The 17111-nt window shown below is 39.5% G+C and overlaps 1 protein-coding gene and 1 long non-coding RNA gene across 5 annotated transcripts in view; one reads left to right on the top strand and one right to left on the bottom strand.

Annotated features, from left to right (window-relative positions):
• Positions 1 to 17111, top strand: part of LOC108700909 — a 146395-nt gene that overhangs the window by 101958 nt on the left and 27326 nt on the right. The window lies entirely within an intron of this gene.
• Positions 4800 to 17111, bottom strand: part of dok5.L (docking protein 5 L homeolog) — a 142475-nt gene continuing 130163 nt past the window's right edge. For 3 of the 4 annotated variants that reach the window (XM_018234947.2, XM_041576505.1, XM_041576504.1), the window contains exons 7-8: positions 12312 to 12432; positions 4800 to 5167 (exon numbers count right to left, since the gene is read on the bottom strand). In XM_018234947.2, the coding sequence (XP_018090436.1) occupies positions 5103 to 5167; positions 12312 to 12432 (186 nt within the window). In that variant the 3' untranslated portion in view covers positions 4800 to 5102. The remainder of the gene's footprint in view (positions 5168 to 12311; positions 12433 to 17111) is intronic. The other variant, XM_041576507.1, reaches the window with a different exon arrangement.

The following is a 17111-nucleotide window of genomic DNA, read 5'->3' as shown; positions in this document are numbered from 1 at the left end:
TGCTGGTCAATTGAACCCATGAGAATGTTCAAAATGGGCCATGTCTACAAACTGGTGAGAGGGTTCATTTGTATTGTTTGATGGGAAAAGAACAAATCCCAAAGAAAGTAACATTTCAATGTTTAATGAATAACCAACATGTAACAGGTTTTTTTTATAACATGGTTAAATTTAAATTAAAAACAAAGATATTAAGAGAATTTACTTACTGGCAGGGATGAAATTCTAGGACATCAAGTATTCAAATAATACACATTTTTAAAAATGATTTACTTTTCTCTGTAATAATAAAACAGTAACTTGTACTTGATCCCAACTAAGATATACTTAATCTTTACTGGAGTCAAAACCAGCCTATTGGATTTAATTAATGTTTCAATTACTTAAGGTATGGAGATCCAAATTAGTGGAAGATCCATTATCTGGAATACCCAAAGTCCCAAGCATTCTGGATAACAGGTCCCATACCTGTACTAACATTTTGTTTAACTTCAGGATGGTCTAGTCCTTTGAATAATCTAATATGATTGGCTATTGGTTCCTTCTGGCTTGTGACGTTCTAATGTTCTGATTTGACAAAGGCTGGTCTAGCACAGAGGTTCCCAAACTGTGGGACTGTCCCCCTAGGGGCCTGGTTTTGCTCGGTGTGGGGGGGGGGGTATTCTTAAGAACTCTAGGGGTAGGTTTATTTAAACTCAAATTCAGGCTTTTGTAGAAAATAATGCCTTTGATTTAATTTTGATATTTATCAATAAAAATCTTGAAAATTAAAAAAGAATATTAAAAAAATATTGCTAAATCTTCCCCTTTGAGTGAAATGTGAGGATAATGACTGTGCACTCCAAGATAATCCTAAAAGTCTAGCTAGGAGGTCAATTAGGATGAGACTTGGGGGTGAATGTTTACACTGCCCTAGAGATTCTCAGGACTGTAGCTGATACACCAATGATTTCCTGTATTTGGAACCTTGTTATGAGCAGTGGGGGGTCCAAATAATCAGAGATTGGTCCTCCAAAAGTGGCTTGAATTATAATAAGTCCAACAAGCACTGTTCTACAGGTCTGAAGTTTCTAATGATCTTACTGGTTATGTAGATTCTTCTGCTTGACTGTTGGAGACTTCAAAGATGGCTGCATCAAACAAAAAAGGCTTCCCTATAGGAAAACATAGGAGTGGAGTGAAAGGGTAAATGGTAGAAGAAAGAGGGGAAATAGGTCACAATACAACAAAAAAACAATTTACAGATATGTAAAGGCAATGAAAGAAGAGTGATTGAGAGATCGTGGGCAGAAAAAAGGTTACCGTATTTGCTCCATCTGTTTTATATGACAGCAAAACTGCTATTTTCTTAAAACCAATAATCCAGTTACTTTATGTATTTCGGCTGAGTGCCTGGGCTTTATCCCATTTGTCCTACAACTGACAAATATTACACTTGCCAGTATTAATGTCTGCAACTTCTCAAGTTCAATAAACGGATCAATAGAATATGACAAACCAGCAAAATGTTTCACACCTACGCAATCTGCCATTTTCTTACCCGCCATGAAACAGAAGACTTGTTACTTCCAAGTCAGTCTTCATTATCCATAACAGAATTGTTTCCATTAAATTACAAAATATGTAATTTGAATTGTTCCAAACATGATAACTGATCGCACAACTAGGAAAATGGGTTTGTTCTAATGATTAAAAATTTCAATTCATTTCACGTAACTACACCGTGGTCATCAAATGAGTTGGTAACCAAAAAGGTCTATAGAGGTTTAGACTGAGGGTGTGACAAAATTGTATAGGGCTGCTGTATGTTGGAATCTGTAGAGCAGATTTATCAAATATACTTTTAGGGAGGGATTTAGGTGCCTTATAATGGGTTCATCTTTATTGCAAATGAACCAGTTATTGACTCTCACCAACTGATTTTGCTCTGACATCTAAAGTTGGAAAATCCCAGGACCAAAGACTGCCTTTGACTGCTGATGGGCCGTAACATGGTTCAAACTGATGTAAAGTGTTATTTTCTTCATTGCACACTATCATCTTGTCCTATAGTCTCCATCCTGTTCTTCTATCTGCCTATTTTCCAACTGTCTCTTATCATACCATACTAGTGAGAATTGAAATTTTTCACCAGGCATGGATTCACATGCCATAGGCAACTTTTTTCATTTAAGTGCTGAAAATTTCATGTAAATAATTATCGCTACAAAAAAATGTTCAAGCAAACAAGAAATCATGCCCTACTGTCTCCATCTTGTCCTGATGTCACCATCTTGTCATACTGTCTTTCCATTCTGTCCTACAACTCCCATCATGCCCTACTGTCACCATCTTGTCCTACTGTCTCTCTATCTTGTTCTACAGTTCCCATCTTGCCCTGCTGTCACAATCATGCCCTAATGTCTCTCCATCTTGCCCTGTTGTCACAATCTTGCCCTAATGTCTCTCCATCTTGTCCTACTGTCAATCTTGCACTACAGTCGCCATTTTGCCCTGCTGTCACCATCTTGCCCCGCTGCCACCATCTTGCCCTACTGTCTCTCCATCTTATCCTACAGTTCACACCAAGTCCTACTTTCTCCAACTGCCATAATTATCTTACATACAGCTCTCCACTTTGGCCTGCTGATCATCTTCATAGGACCTGTTTTCAGCCAGCAAAAACAACTTCTAATACGTTGCATACTATAAAAAATAACCGGCTATAGAATTTAGTACCATCATCGTAACTAGTGATGGGCGAATTTATTCGCCAGGCGCGAATTCGCGGCGAATTTGCGCGTTTCGCCGCGAGCGAATAAATTCGCGAATCGTCCGCGAAAATTCGCGTCAAAAAAATTCGCCGGCGTCAAAAAATTTTTTTCGAAAAACGGACGCCGGCGCCAAAAACGGGCGCCGGCGCCAAAAACGGGCGCCGGCGTCAAAAAAACGGGCGCCGGCGTCAAAAACGAGACGCCGGCGCCGTTTCGCGAATTTTTCGCCGTTTCGCGAATTTCGCGCGAAATTCGCGAATTTTTCGGCGAAGCGAAACGGCGCAAATTCGCCCATCACTAATCGTAACTGCTTAGAGACAAGTTTTGATTCGGTCACAATGTTAACAAATTGTAAGCAAAACCAGCCTATTGAGTTTCTTTAATGTTTATATGATTTTCTAGTAGGGGTGTGAATATTCAAATTACAGAAAAATCTGTTATTCGAGAAAACTCCAGGACCTGAGGAAAGCATATACAATATAAATATATATTTGCAATTGAAAGCAGTATCTCGGTGACACTTTGTGCATTGTTGGTTATGACTCTTGAAACAATGGCGCAGTATGCATCTCGCCCTTAACCAAGACAAATCCTACAATGACTTTTATATCCTTAAATCGGTAATGCTGTTGCAAACATTGTCTGTGAATAAAGTTCAAGTTTACTCAGTGACTGAAATGAAGACACTAGCCTCCACTTATAAACAGGGTATATTTTCCCTTTAACATTGTAAAATAAATGTTCTGAAGTTTACTTTTAAAACAAAGGTATGCAATGAGTTTCACACAATCTGTTTGTAAATGTAACAATAATATAGCAATTAACTAAAAGTAGTGTAATTTCTAACTATTGTGCCAAATTTAAATTCCAAACATGTTTGTGAATCAAGTGCTAGATGATGTTTCCTCTTCAGTTCATTCCAGATTTGCAAACTTTTTAGATTCAGTAACTCTTTTTGAGTTCCAGGATTTAGTTAGTCCCCTCTTAAATTCTAAAATGATATAGTGTAAACATATTGTTGGCCTTCAGACTGGGCCCCTTAGTTTATAACAGGGTTACATTAAATCAATACTACCCTGCTATAGTTCCAGGGGTACCCATGGCACAAAAACATCCACCCCAACTCTCCCCCAAACCTGGCCTTCAGACTGGGCCCCCTTAGCTCATAACAAGGTTACAGATATATAGAAACATTGGGGTAACAAGTCACCCTGCTATAGTTCCAGGGGTACAACAACCTTCACCCCAAATCTCCCCCTAACTGGCCTTCAGACTGGGCCCCCTAAATATTTGGGTAACAGTCACCCTGCTATAGTTCCAGGGGTAGCCAGGGCACAAATAAACACTCACCCCAAATCTCACCCTAACTGGCCCTAACAGTTATATTACTGTAACTGGCCTTCTGTCTGGTGTCTGATCACATTTAAATCATAGCATTCTTACAGATATATAGAAACATTTGGGTAACAGTCAACCTGCTATAGTAACAGGGGTACCCAGGGCACAAATAAGCATTCACCCCAAATCTCACCCTAACTGGCCTTCAGGCTGGGCCCCCTTAGCTCATAACCCAATGTTTCTATATATCTGTAACCTTGTTATGAGCTAAGGGGGCCCAGCCTGAAGGCCAGTTTGGGTGAGATTTGAGGTGAGTGCTTATTTGTTCCCCTAGATACTACTGTAACTATAGCAGGGTGACTGTTAACCCAATGTTTCTATATATCTGTAACCTTGTTAACAGTCACCCTGCTATAGTTACAGTAGTATCTAGGGGAACAAATAAGCACTCACCTCAAATCTCACCCAAACTGGCCTTCAGGCTGGGCCCCCTTCGCTCATACAAAACCGATATATATAAACATTGGGGTAACAGTCATCCTACTAAAGTTTACGGGGTACTCAGGAAAGCAAACAAGTTCTCACTTCAAATCTCACCCTACTTGGACACCATACTGTACCTCTTTTCCCTTTAACACATTGTTTAAGACCCTCCTGGGCATGGTCAATATCAAAGTTTGGGAATAAATAAATGTTTACAATATGAAATTAACAAAAAAAAAATACAATTTAATTGATATCACTCAGGAATCAAAGTCACACCAAACCACAATGGACAGACACATAGATTTGCAGATGGACACTTCAGATTTAAAAAAAAAAAAGAAACATTTCATTGTCCAGTTCATATGGTCAAATGTGAAACCAACGTTTCCTCAAATGTCTACAAAGCACATATTTTTAGTGAAGATATAAAAATTGCATCAGTGGGTAGAAAGATCTGCTCCGTTGTTGAAGTCAAGAAATCCCAGCCAAAATAGTTTGTGTCATTGAGTTCCTTGAAAGTCTCTATCAGTGCTCCGATCTGTAAGTAGGAAAAGTGTCCGTTCGGTGAAGTTTCTGAGGATTAGTGAGGTCTTTCCAAAGTATTGGTTTGTGGGAAAAGAAACAGAAATACTGAGTGTTATTATTATAGCCATTTATGTATTTTCATTGCTGATAATTAAATCAATATCATTAGAAAAATATAAAAATATTGAGTAACCTTTTTGGTCTAGAGCAGTGGTCCCCAACCAATGGCTCAACATGTTGCTCACCAACCCCTTGGATGTTGCTCCCAGTGGCCTAAAAGTAGGGGCTTATTTATGAATTCCTGGTTTGGAGGCAAGTTTGTGACCAAACAGAACTTCTTGTAGGTTGACAGTCCATATACAGTAGGAGCTACCAATGACCAATCACTGCACTTGGCATCCCGGGAACATTTTTCATGCTTGTGTTGCTCCCCAACTACTTTTACATCTGAATGTTGGTCACTGGTTGGGTTGGAGCTCCTGCTCTTGGGTTTTTCTAAGTAGTTCTGTTTGCAAACAAAACATAACTATACTAAAAGCTATGCATGCTTCTTAAGGCATTGATTCCCAAGCTAAAACCATCTTAACATTTTTGTTAATTAGGAGAATATCATTAGAAAGATATAAACAGATAAAAATATTGAGTAACCTTTTTGGTCTAGAGCAGTGGTCCCCAACCATTGGCTTGTGAGCAACATGTTTCTCACCAGCCCCCTTGGATGTTTTCCCCATTGGCCTCAAAGCAGATGCTTATTTTTGGTTTAAAGGCAAGTTTTGGTAGAATAAAAAACTGGACTGGCAGCCTACAGGAGGCCACAAACATCTTAGGGCTACCAAATAGACAATCATATCTTCTGTTTGGCACCCCAGGAACTTTTTCCATGCTTATGAGAGCAATTGGACTCTATACAGCAAGGTCTTTCTCTCCCTAGATACAGATACAGGCATGGGACCTGTTTTCTGGCATGCTCTGGACCTGGGGTTTTCTGGATAATGGATCTTTCTGTAATTTGGATCTTCATGCCTTAAGTCTACTAGAAAATCATGTAAACATTAAATAAACCGAATAGGCTGGATTTGATTCCAATAAGGATTAATTATATCTTAGTTGGGATCAAGTACAAGCTACTGTTTTATTATTACAAAATAAAAGGAAATCATTTTTAAAAATTTGCATCAATGGAATTGAATCAATGGAATTTTTTTAATTGAGTAGGCTGACCAGTCACTATGTTATTAGTGTTGAATAAAGTTATATGATCTACTGGTAAGCTCACGTGTTCACTGCCGTTACAAGCACTTGTGGGTGTAAACTGATTATAGATTCTATTTTAATAATTCGGATAATTGCACGAAACCCAGAGCAGATCAGGATATCTTCTCCCATTGACATCTACATGAACTCGGCAGGTCTGAGTTCTGAGTACTTTTTTTATTCGGACCCTCAGAGTTTAGTAAATTCCCAAAAAAAATCACGTTTTTTTCCCAATAACAATTCAGATTTTATAGTAAAAAAAAAACTAAACATTTTTTGAGTTTTTGGCATCCAGACTTTAATAAATAACCTCCTAAATGTGGAGCCTTACAAAGCATTTGTTTCTGGATGGGGTCAGTGACCCCCATTTGAAAGCTGGAAAGAGTCAGAAGAAAAAGGCAAATATTTCAGAAATTATAAAAAAAGAAAAAAATTAAAGCCAAATGAAAAGTTGCTTAGAATATAATTCTATAACATACTAAAGGTTCATTTTAAGATGACCCTCCCCTTTAAAGGAGAACCAACCCCTTTTTATTAAAATCCCCAACACTACATAGATCCACTTCCTTGCTCCACTCCCCAGCCTAGGTGTTACCCTGGGTAAATGCCCCTAACTCTTTACTTACCCCTCGTTGCAGATTCAGGGCATTGGAGTTCACGGGTGCCATCTTCTTCTCTTTGGTAATCTTCGGGTCTTATTCAATTTCCATGGCTTTCGCCGCATACACAGTTGTTCAGGACTGGAAGATTGCGCCAACTGCACATGCGCCTATACACCGCTCTCTTCCCAAAGATTACCGAAGAGAAGAAGATAGAGCCCGTGAACTCTGATGCCCTGAATCTGCAACGAGGGGTAAGTAAAGATTTATGGGCATTTTCCCAGGGTAACACCTAGGCTGGTAGGAACAGGTAAGGAGGTCTATGTAGGGTAGGTGATTTAAAAGGGGAAATATTGTGAAAATTTAAATTTAACATAAGCATCATATTGAAAAAATAAAGATTGAAAATACAATCAATTAAATATTCTGCATTGTTTCTGAAATAATCAAGTTTATGTTCACTATTCCTCTCTCAGTGTCTGTTTCTGTTCATTCTGTCTTCATGCAGCAGTTGGGTGTCAGATAATCATTGACAGTTAGATCCAATATATCTTATAGAAGGGGCTCCTTTTGCAAAGAAGAAGTATTAGAGCTCACTCTATTAAAATCACCAGAAATCATGTCTCTCTACATGCAGAATTTATGCAAAAGGCAGTTATTTTGTTAGATTTTGTTTTTACTGGAATCCGTTATTTGAGTGAGCTCTAATTCATCTACTAGGAAAGGAAGCCCCCCCTTTAAGATATATTGGATCATTCATCTGACACTCAACGGCTGCATGAAGACAGAATGTAGAGAAACAGATGCTGAGAGAGGAATAGTGAACATAAACTTGATTATTTCAGAAACAATGCCGAATATTTAATTGGTTGTATTTAGAAAGTTTCAGTATGCTGAAACTTATATTCAATTTTAATTTCCATGATAGTCCCTCTTTAATAAAAAGGGTTTGGTTCTCCTTTTAGCTTAGTACAGAGGGAAAACTGTTTTATAGACTTCATTGTAGTCTTCGTTAAAAAAACTTATGGTTCACACCACTAGATGTCCTCACTTGATCACTATTAATACTTCTGGCTTTTATCATAATGGTCCATAAGAGTTCAGAGATGCAAGTGTTGCGTATCTAGAGATGAGAAAGCAGAGAGCAAGTTCCCTTCTGCCGGATCATTATAAATTCAAACAATGTAATGTCGTTTGCAAGGTCAATTATATTGGTAATCAATAATGTGCCCAAAGCTCACTACGAATAATTGAGATTGATTGAGATCATTTCAAAAAACGTATTTACAGCAAATGCAATTTACCATTCTTTTATAAAGTTATTAAATTACACTTTTCTGATTTCCACTTGGACGCTTCACCAGCTCCTTAATATGTAAACGGAATTACCTTTCAGAAAGTGGAAATTAATTGAGCCATGCAAATGACAAACTAACAAAGAAGTAGTGAGAAATATTTTAATATATAAAATATTAATACGGGTATAGGATACCTTATCAGGAAACCCGATATCCAGAAAGCTCTGAATTAAGGAATGGCTGTCTCCCATAGACTCCATTTTATCCAAATAATCCAAATTTTTAAAAATGATTTCCTTTTTCTGTGTAATAATAAAACAGTCGCTTGTACTTGATCCCAACTAAGATATAATTAATCCTTATTGGAAGCAAAACCAGCCTATTGGGTTTATTTCATGTTTACATGATTTTCTAGTAGACTTAAGGCATGAAGACCGAAATTACAGAAAAATCCTTTATCCGGAAAACCCCAGGTCCCGAGCATTGTGGATAACAGGTCCCATACCTGTATATATAATTCTGAGATGTAGGTCCCCACTCCAGCTAAATATTCTTTCCTAAATGAAAAAAGCTGATTTATCAAAAATTGGTAACATTTCTGAGGGATTTTCTACTGTCGTGTAAAAAAGATTTTTTTTTTATATAATAACAATGGGGCACCTAAAAAGCCACAATGAGTGGAAACCCTTATTGGCTCACAGTTAAGACAATTTATCACACTTTAACAACAGATTTAAAAAACAGCAACATTCTTAAAGGGGTTGTTCACCTTTAAATTAACGTTTAGTATGATGTAGAGAGTGATATTCTGAGACAATTTGCAATTGGTTTTCATTTTTTATTGGCAGTTTTTCAGCTTTGTATTCAGCAGCTCTCCAGTTTGCAATTGCAGCAATCAAACAGTAGTACAGGTATGGGATCTGTTATCCAAAAACCCATTCTCCAGAATGCTCTGATTTATGGAAGGACCCTCTCCCATAGACTTAATTTTATCCAAATTATCCAAATTTTTAAAAATGATTTCTTTTTCTCTGTAATAATAAAACAGTACCTTGTACTTGATCCCAACTAAAATATAATTAATCCTTATTGGAAGCAACACCAGCCTATTGGGTTTAATTAATGTTTAAATGATTTTCTAGTAGACTTAAGGTATGAAGATCCAAATTATAGAAAGATCTGTTATCCGGGAAACCCCAGGTCCTGAGCATTCTGGATAACAGATCCCATACCTGTATAGAAAATATCAAATTGTATAATAGTATCCAGAAACTGACCACCTTGGGGCTGTATATGAAAAGTTATAGAGAACTTTCCAAGTCTACCCATAGTGGTGGCTTTTCAATATTATGAATAGTGATGAGCGAAATTTTTCACCCAAGTTTTGCCATGAAAATGACGCCCATAGGCTCCAATAGGTGGGGAAAAAATATTGTCACCCATCGACCAATGCATTCAGGCGAATTTTCACTTTTCCGAAATTTTGCAAACGGGTCCGATTTCCTCATCACTAATTATGAAGTAAAAAAAATTGTTGAGCGTCAAAATAATTTTGACGCCCATTGACTAACGCATTTGGACAAAAAACGAGTGTAAAAATTGTTGAGCGCTTAAAAATTGTTGCACGTCAATTATTTTGACTCCGGTTGACTTTGATGCATTTGGACAAAAAAGTCACAACAATTGTCTACAACGCTTTTGCAAAATTTTCGCCGTTTTTCCATGGTCTTTTTTTGGAGTTTCGCAAATTTTTTGGTGAAGTGAAATGGGACACATTCACCCATCACTAAATATGATACTTTCAGAGAATGGGTTTTTTTTTAGATGGGGTCAGTGACCCCCATTTGAAAGCTGGAATGAATCGGAAAAAGAGGAAGGCAAATAATTAAAAAAACTTTAAAAAAAGGTTAACGGTGAAGCACCACTGAATTTGTATTTTATTCATTTTTTTTCAATTGTATTGTTATATGTTTAAAAAAAAACACAAGAACAAAAAACTCTTTTGAAAAACTTGCAAGCCCCACATTGAATAAATTGCTTACATTTTACCCAGGACAGCTCCCACTGGCTTCTACATAAGCTTTTAGATGCCAAAGTTTTACTCTACAGTTTCACTTTTTTTGCTTAATACAATTTGAAATTTTGTGTATTTAAAAATCATGATTTTTGTACAAAAATAAAAATCGGAATCTTCATACCCTTCCCCTAGAGCTTTAACCGTCAAAAAAAGGGCAAGAGCAGTGCAAAATTCACCGCAGCATTATTTTTCGAAATTTCAAAAAAATAACTAATGTCTCTAAAGTAGGCATCACGAGTCTGTAGGTTACTCTTGGGTAAAAAAGTAGTTGTAGAATGATAAAATATAATATATTAGCTCAGCGGAAAATAATAGACAATTTGTTAAACATAAATCAACCTCCAGAATTGGAAAAAAAAATGACAAAGGCAAAATTGCTCGAGGCCAAACATTAAAAGATTAGCACGGAGAAATGATCGCGGCTCTCTGGTATAACGGACATGGACACAGAACAGATTGACAGCTGCAGCCTAATGTATTAATAGAGTTCCCTGAATATTTTCCCTGCTCTTTAAATTAATTGCTCTTTTCTCTCTTCTTTTATATATACCAGCAGCGGTCACAGAATGTGCAACTGTATAATTGAGTTGGGAGGCAGACTACTAAACTGGCTCTTTCTGTTCCTTTTTAATTAATTTATGCTTTTTTGCATTTAGAAATGCTCAATGATAGAGCCAACAAAAAATTACCGGTATAGGACCTGTTATCCAGAATGCTCGGAAACTGGGGTATTCCGGATACTGGATCTTTCCATAATTTTGTATCTTCATACTTTGTCTACTAGAAAATCATGTAAACATGAAATAAACCCAATGTGCTGTTTTTGCTTCCAATAAGGATTAATTATATCTTAGTTGGGATCAAGTACAAAGTATAGTCCTGCATTGGGTCAGGTACCCATGGAATATCTGCAAAGTTGGGTCGGGTTTTGATCAGGAAATCCCCAATTCCCTGACCATGTGGGCAGTCCGTGGGTAACCCACCTGGGTACCCGGCTATGGTGTTAGACTTGGCCTTCCCATCCTCCCTAGTGGTTTAGGCAATCTTTTTGTCCCCTCCCTGCTGAATCCGCACTGGAGTGATAGCACTTCTGGTCCCAGGCCGTAAGGTAAACCAGGTAGCGGCTCTGGGTAGGGAGATGTGTTGGGTGGCGGGTGGGGGTCAGGTTAAGGGTCAGCAGGTCAGGGTCGGGCATGTGTCCTTCTGATTGGACCCGTGCAGGACTGTTTTATTATGTCAAAGCAAAAGGGGAAAAAAAAAAAAAAATGTGAATTATTTGGATAAAATGGAGTCAATGGGAGATGGCCTTCCTGTAATTAGGAGCTTTCTGGATAACTAATCCCATACCTATATTATATATTTATATAACATATTCCCAGATGTTAGAGCTCGTTTACTGAAGGGTCAAGGTGCAAAAGGAAGGCTGGAGTACAAACATGGTGTAATGTGCAAAGTGCAAAAAGTAGCTTTGTTTTGGAGACTATTTGCCCATAATGAAACGTGCTCCTGGATTCCTGAAGCTGCCATGCAAGGGGAAGAGCATGGGCATAGCATCGGTGTACGTTGTTGTACGTATGGAATCTCTTTACTTGCACAGTTATTTTTGAGGCCTTATGGGCATAAGGCTCTTGAAGCACCCAGTACTTGCCGTCTGCTTTAGTTCTCTGCTCCCTTTCACCCCTGACCTGCACCTATGTGCCAACAAAAAGGCAACCAGCACAGCATGCAGAGTACACTTTGTACTACCACACTAAGGGGCCCTATTTTATGAATCTCAGCACACTAGCACTTGTGTTTACCCCATGGTACATGAGCAGGTGCACTGCAATGGATCCCAACATCATGACAAAACACAATAGGCTGGTATAAGAAAACATGGAGGCCCTGGCATCACAGGAGGACTGTATCAAGACCCCTCTGATATTTGGGCCAAATTTTCTTTTTCACCAAGGTTTCAGAAGCCTCCCACCTCATCACTCACCTTGCAGACTATAAAGTTGTCCTACGCTGTGTTGCCTTGTTATGTGCTTCCAATAAGCGCTACGTGGCAGGGGCACCATGGTGTTCAGAGAAACTGTCCGTTCACTCATTCTCATCTGAAGCTGTCAAGGGGAAGAACGGGAATTAGGACACATTATTATTGAATTTGACAATATTTCACTATTAACAGCAGATGCTGGAGTGGATGTGAGAGCTTATCTCTTGAAGACATGACTGAATTGTATTTATATATGAACCAAGTACCATCACTATCTATTTCTTTGGTTGGACTATTGATAGTGGTGCCTTCAAAGGTCCACAAGACAAAGTGATACCAAGTGCCCACTCTCACAATGAGGCAGTGAGAAATCGTATAGAGGTTATTTTATATTTTTATTGAGGCTTATGGTGGAAATAAAAAAGGACATTTTCTAATACTGCAGATTGTTCTTATGTACATGTATAGGGGTAACCCAGACAATGCACCAGTGAGGATCAAGGCTTCTCTAAGATCTGTCATTGAGAAATGTATCACCTGCCTCATCTGCTAGGGCAGTAGCGCTACAAGAGTTTGACATTCACACATAAATCATAAATGCACATTGTAAACTTATAATACAGGTATGGGACCTGTTATCCAGAACGCTAGGAAACTGGGGTACGTAGTTTAGATCTTCATACCTTAAGTCTACTTGAAAATCACGGAAACATTAAATAAACCCAATAGGCTGGTTTTGCTTCCAATAAGGATTAATTATATCTTAGTTGGGATCAAGTACAAGCTACTGTTTTATTATTACACAGAAAAAGGAAATAATTTTAAAATTTAATTATTTGATTAAAACAGAGTCTATGGGAGCTGGCCTTCCCATAATTCAGAGAACAGCTTTCCAGATAATGGATCCTATACCTGTATCTAATCATGCAATCCATTCAGTTCTCTGTCCTGTCTATATGGCGGCAATTGAGCAGGTCTGTTTTTGCACTGGGACTAATTGTGGTTCTTCAAGGTATTTTTACTGCCCACAGCTTGTCTAAAAGGATCAACATTTTATTGTGTGGCATCATTTGAATGATGTGGGAATATGTTGGTATAAAAGGAAAGTAATACATATAGAAGTTGGAGAGCGCATAGAACATATTGACGTTCAAGCGCTGAGGATTAGAGATGTCGCGAACTGTTCGCCGGCGAACTTGTTCGCGCGAACATCGGGTGTTCGCGCTCGCCGGAAGTTCGCGAACGTCGCGCGACGTTCGCCATTTTGGGTTCGCCATTGTTGGCGCTTTTTTTTGCCCTCTCACCCCAGACCAGCAGGTACATGGCAGCCAATCAGGAAGCTCTCCCCTGGACCACTCCCCTTCCCTATAAAAACCGAAGCCCTGCAGCGTTTTTTCACTCTGCCTGTGTGTGCTGAAGAGATAGTGTAGGGAGAGAGCTGCTGCCTGTTAGTGATTTCAGGGACAGTTGAAAGTTTGCTGGCTAGTAATCGTTTTGATACTGCTCTGTTATTGGAGGGACAGAAGTCTGCAGGGGTTTGAGGGACATTTAAGCTTAGGTAGCTTTGCTGGCTAGTAATCTACCTTCTACTGCAGTGCTCTGTATGTAGCTGCAGTGGGCAGCTGTCCTGCTTCTGATCTCATCTGCTGACTGCTGCAATAACAGTAGTCCTTGTAAGGACTGCTTTTATTTATTTTTTTGTTGTTTTACTACTACTACTACTACTACTACTATAAGAGCCCAGTGCTATTAGTCTAGCAGTGTTGGGGAGTGGGACTGGTGTGCTAATCTGCTGCTCCTAGTAGTTCAGCAGCACCAACTTTAATTTTTTTTTTTTAATATTCATTTTTTTTTATTTTACTTTTTTTATTTTACTACCGCTGTAGTAGTGTATAAGTTGACCTTTTAGGCATTATTTGCCCTGTAGGCATTATTTGCACACTGTTTTCTTCAACCCGCCATCGAGCTGTGTGACCTTGTTCACATTCTGTCTAAATATCCATAATATTACCGTCTCCAGAAAAAACACCGGAGTCACTTTTTTCAAGCAGCCATAATATATTTTACGTAATCCGTATCCACCGCTGTAGTAGTGTATACGTTGGCCTTGTAGGCATTATTTGCACACTGTTTTCTTCAACCCGCCATCGAGCTGTGTGACCTTGTTCCCATTCTGTCTAAATATCCATAATATTACCGTCTCCAGAAAAAACACCGGAGTCACTTTTTTCAAGCAGCATTCATATATTTTACGTAATCCGTATCCACCGCTGTAGTAGTGTATACGTTGGCCTTGTAGGCATTATTTGCACACTGTTTTCTTCAACCCGCCATCGAGCTGTGTGACCTTGTTCACATTCTGTCTAAATATCCATAATATTACCGTCTCCAGAAAAAACACCGGAGTCACTTTTTTCAAGCAGCATTCATATATTTTACGTAATCCGTATCCACCGCTGTAGTAGTGTATACGTTGGCCTTGTAGGCATTATTTGCACAGTGTTTTCTTCAACCCGCCATCGAGCTGTGTGAGCTTGTTCACATTTTGTCTAAATATTGATAATATTATCGTCTCTAGAAAAACCACTTGAGTTACTTTTTTTCAAGCAGCATTCATATATTTTACGTAATCCGTATCCACCGCTGTAGTAGTGTATACGTTGACCTTGTAGGCATTATTTGCACACTGTTTTCTTCAACCCGCCATCGAGCTGTGTGACCTTGTTCACATTTTGTCTAAATATTGATAATATTATCGTCTCTAGAAAAACCACTTGAGTTACTTTTTTTCAAGCAGCATTCATATATTTTACGTAATCCGTATCCACCGCTGTAGTAGTGTATACGTTGACCTTGTAGGCATTATTTGCACAGTGTTTTCTTCAACCCGCCATCGAGCTGTGTGAGCTTGTTCACATTTTGTCTAAATATTGATAATATTATCGTCTCTAGAAAAACCACTTGAGTTACTTTTTTTCAAGCAGCATTCATATATTTTACGTAATCCGTATCCACCGCTGTAGTAGTGTATACGTTGGCCTTGTAGGCATTATTTGCACACTGTTTTCTTCAACCCGCCATCGAGCTGTGTGACCTTGTTCACATTTTGTCTAAATATTGATAATATTATCGTCTCTAGAAAAACCACTTGAGTTACTTTTTTTCAAGCAGCATTCATATATTTTACGTAATCCGTATCCACCGCTGTAGTAGTGTATACGTTGACTTTGTAGGCATTATTTGCACAGTGTTTTCTTCAACCCGCCATCTAGCTGTGTGTATTATCGTTTCCAGAAAAACCAACTGAGTTTTTGTTGTTGTTGTTGTTTTTTTAAAAATAATGCCAGGCAAAGGCAGGCCGCCACGCAGAGGCCGTGCTAGGGGCCGTGCTGCTATGCAATCCTGTGGCCCTAGCAAATTGCCCAGTTTTAAAAAGCCAATGACCCTGAACTCCCAAAATGCTGAAGAGGTAGTTGACTGGCTTACACAGCACACCCCATCCTCTACCGTTTCTAACTTTACCACAACATCCTCCTCATCCTCCACTGCTATGGCCACCCCACGTAACACTTCCTCCACCACCGGTGCCCCTTCTTCACTGGGGTCAGAGGAGTTATTTTCCAATGAGTTTCTTGAACTGAGTAATGCGCAACCATTATTGCCAGAAGAAGATGAAGGAGATGAGGACCTTACACCAGATTTAATTCTGGCAGAGAACACGATAGAGATGGACATAATGAGTGATGAGGAGGAGGTCCCCGCTGCTGCTTCCTTCTGTGATGTGTCAGAAGAAATTGATGCATCTGAGGAGAATGATGATGAGGAGATTGATGTTTTGTGGGTGCCTAGTAGAAGAGAGCAAGAGGAGGGTAGTTCAGATGGAGAGACGGAGAGTCAGAGAGGCAGTAGGAGAATAAGACTTAGAAGAAGCAGGGAGGACAGCCCGCAGGGATCAGTAGGGCAACAACATGTATCGGCACCTGTGTTCAGCCGGCCAACGCACCCGCCATTGCCGCCAACTCCGCCAACTTCTACTGTTACCGCCAGATCGCACACTTCCAAAAAGTCAGCAGTGTGGGATTTTTTTAATGTGTGTGCCTCTGACAAAAGCATTGTAATTTGCAATGAGTGCAGTCAGAAACTGAGCCTTGGTAAGCCCAACAGCCACATAGGTACAACTTCTATGCGAAGGCACATGAGCGGCAAGCACAAAGCACTTTGGGAGCAACACCTCAAAGGCAACAGGCAAACTAAAAGCCACACTCCTTCTGGTCCAGCATCTTACTGCTCTACCTCTGCTCTCCTTGACCCGTCTGAACCACCCTCCACTCCGCCTTCCACCTTGACCACCTGTTCCCATTCCCAGTCATCTGCCACCAGCCAAGTTTCTGTGAAGGCCATGTTTGAGCGTAAGAAGCCAATGTCTGACTGTCACCCCCTTGCCCGGCGTCTGACAGCTGGCTTGTCTGCACTATTAGCCCGCCAGCTTTTACCATACCAGCTGGTGGACTCTGAGGCCTTCCGCAAATTTGTAGCAATTGGGACACCGCAGTGGAAGGTACCCAGCCGCAATTTTTTTTCTAAAAAGGGAATACCACACCTGTACCAACATGTGCAGAGCCAAGTTACCGCATCTCTGTCACTTAGTGTTGGGCCAAAGGTCCATATGACTACTGACGCATGGTCCTCCAAGCATGGTCAGGGCAGGTATGTCACCTACACTGCCCACTGGGTGAACTTGGTAATGGCTGGGAAGCAGGGAATGGGTAGCTCAACAACAACAGTGGAGTTGGTGTCACCGCC

This window comes from Xenopus laevis, chromosome 9_10L (assembly GCF_017654675.1).
Source record: "Xenopus laevis strain J_2021 chromosome 9_10L, Xenopus_laevis_v10.1, whole genome shotgun sequence".
NCBI classification, from domain to species: Eukaryota; Metazoa; Chordata; class Amphibia; order Anura; family Pipidae; genus Xenopus; species Xenopus laevis.
The sequence above is the reverse complement of the archived record's forward strand: the minus strand, read 5'-3'. Positions and strand labels throughout refer to the sequence as shown.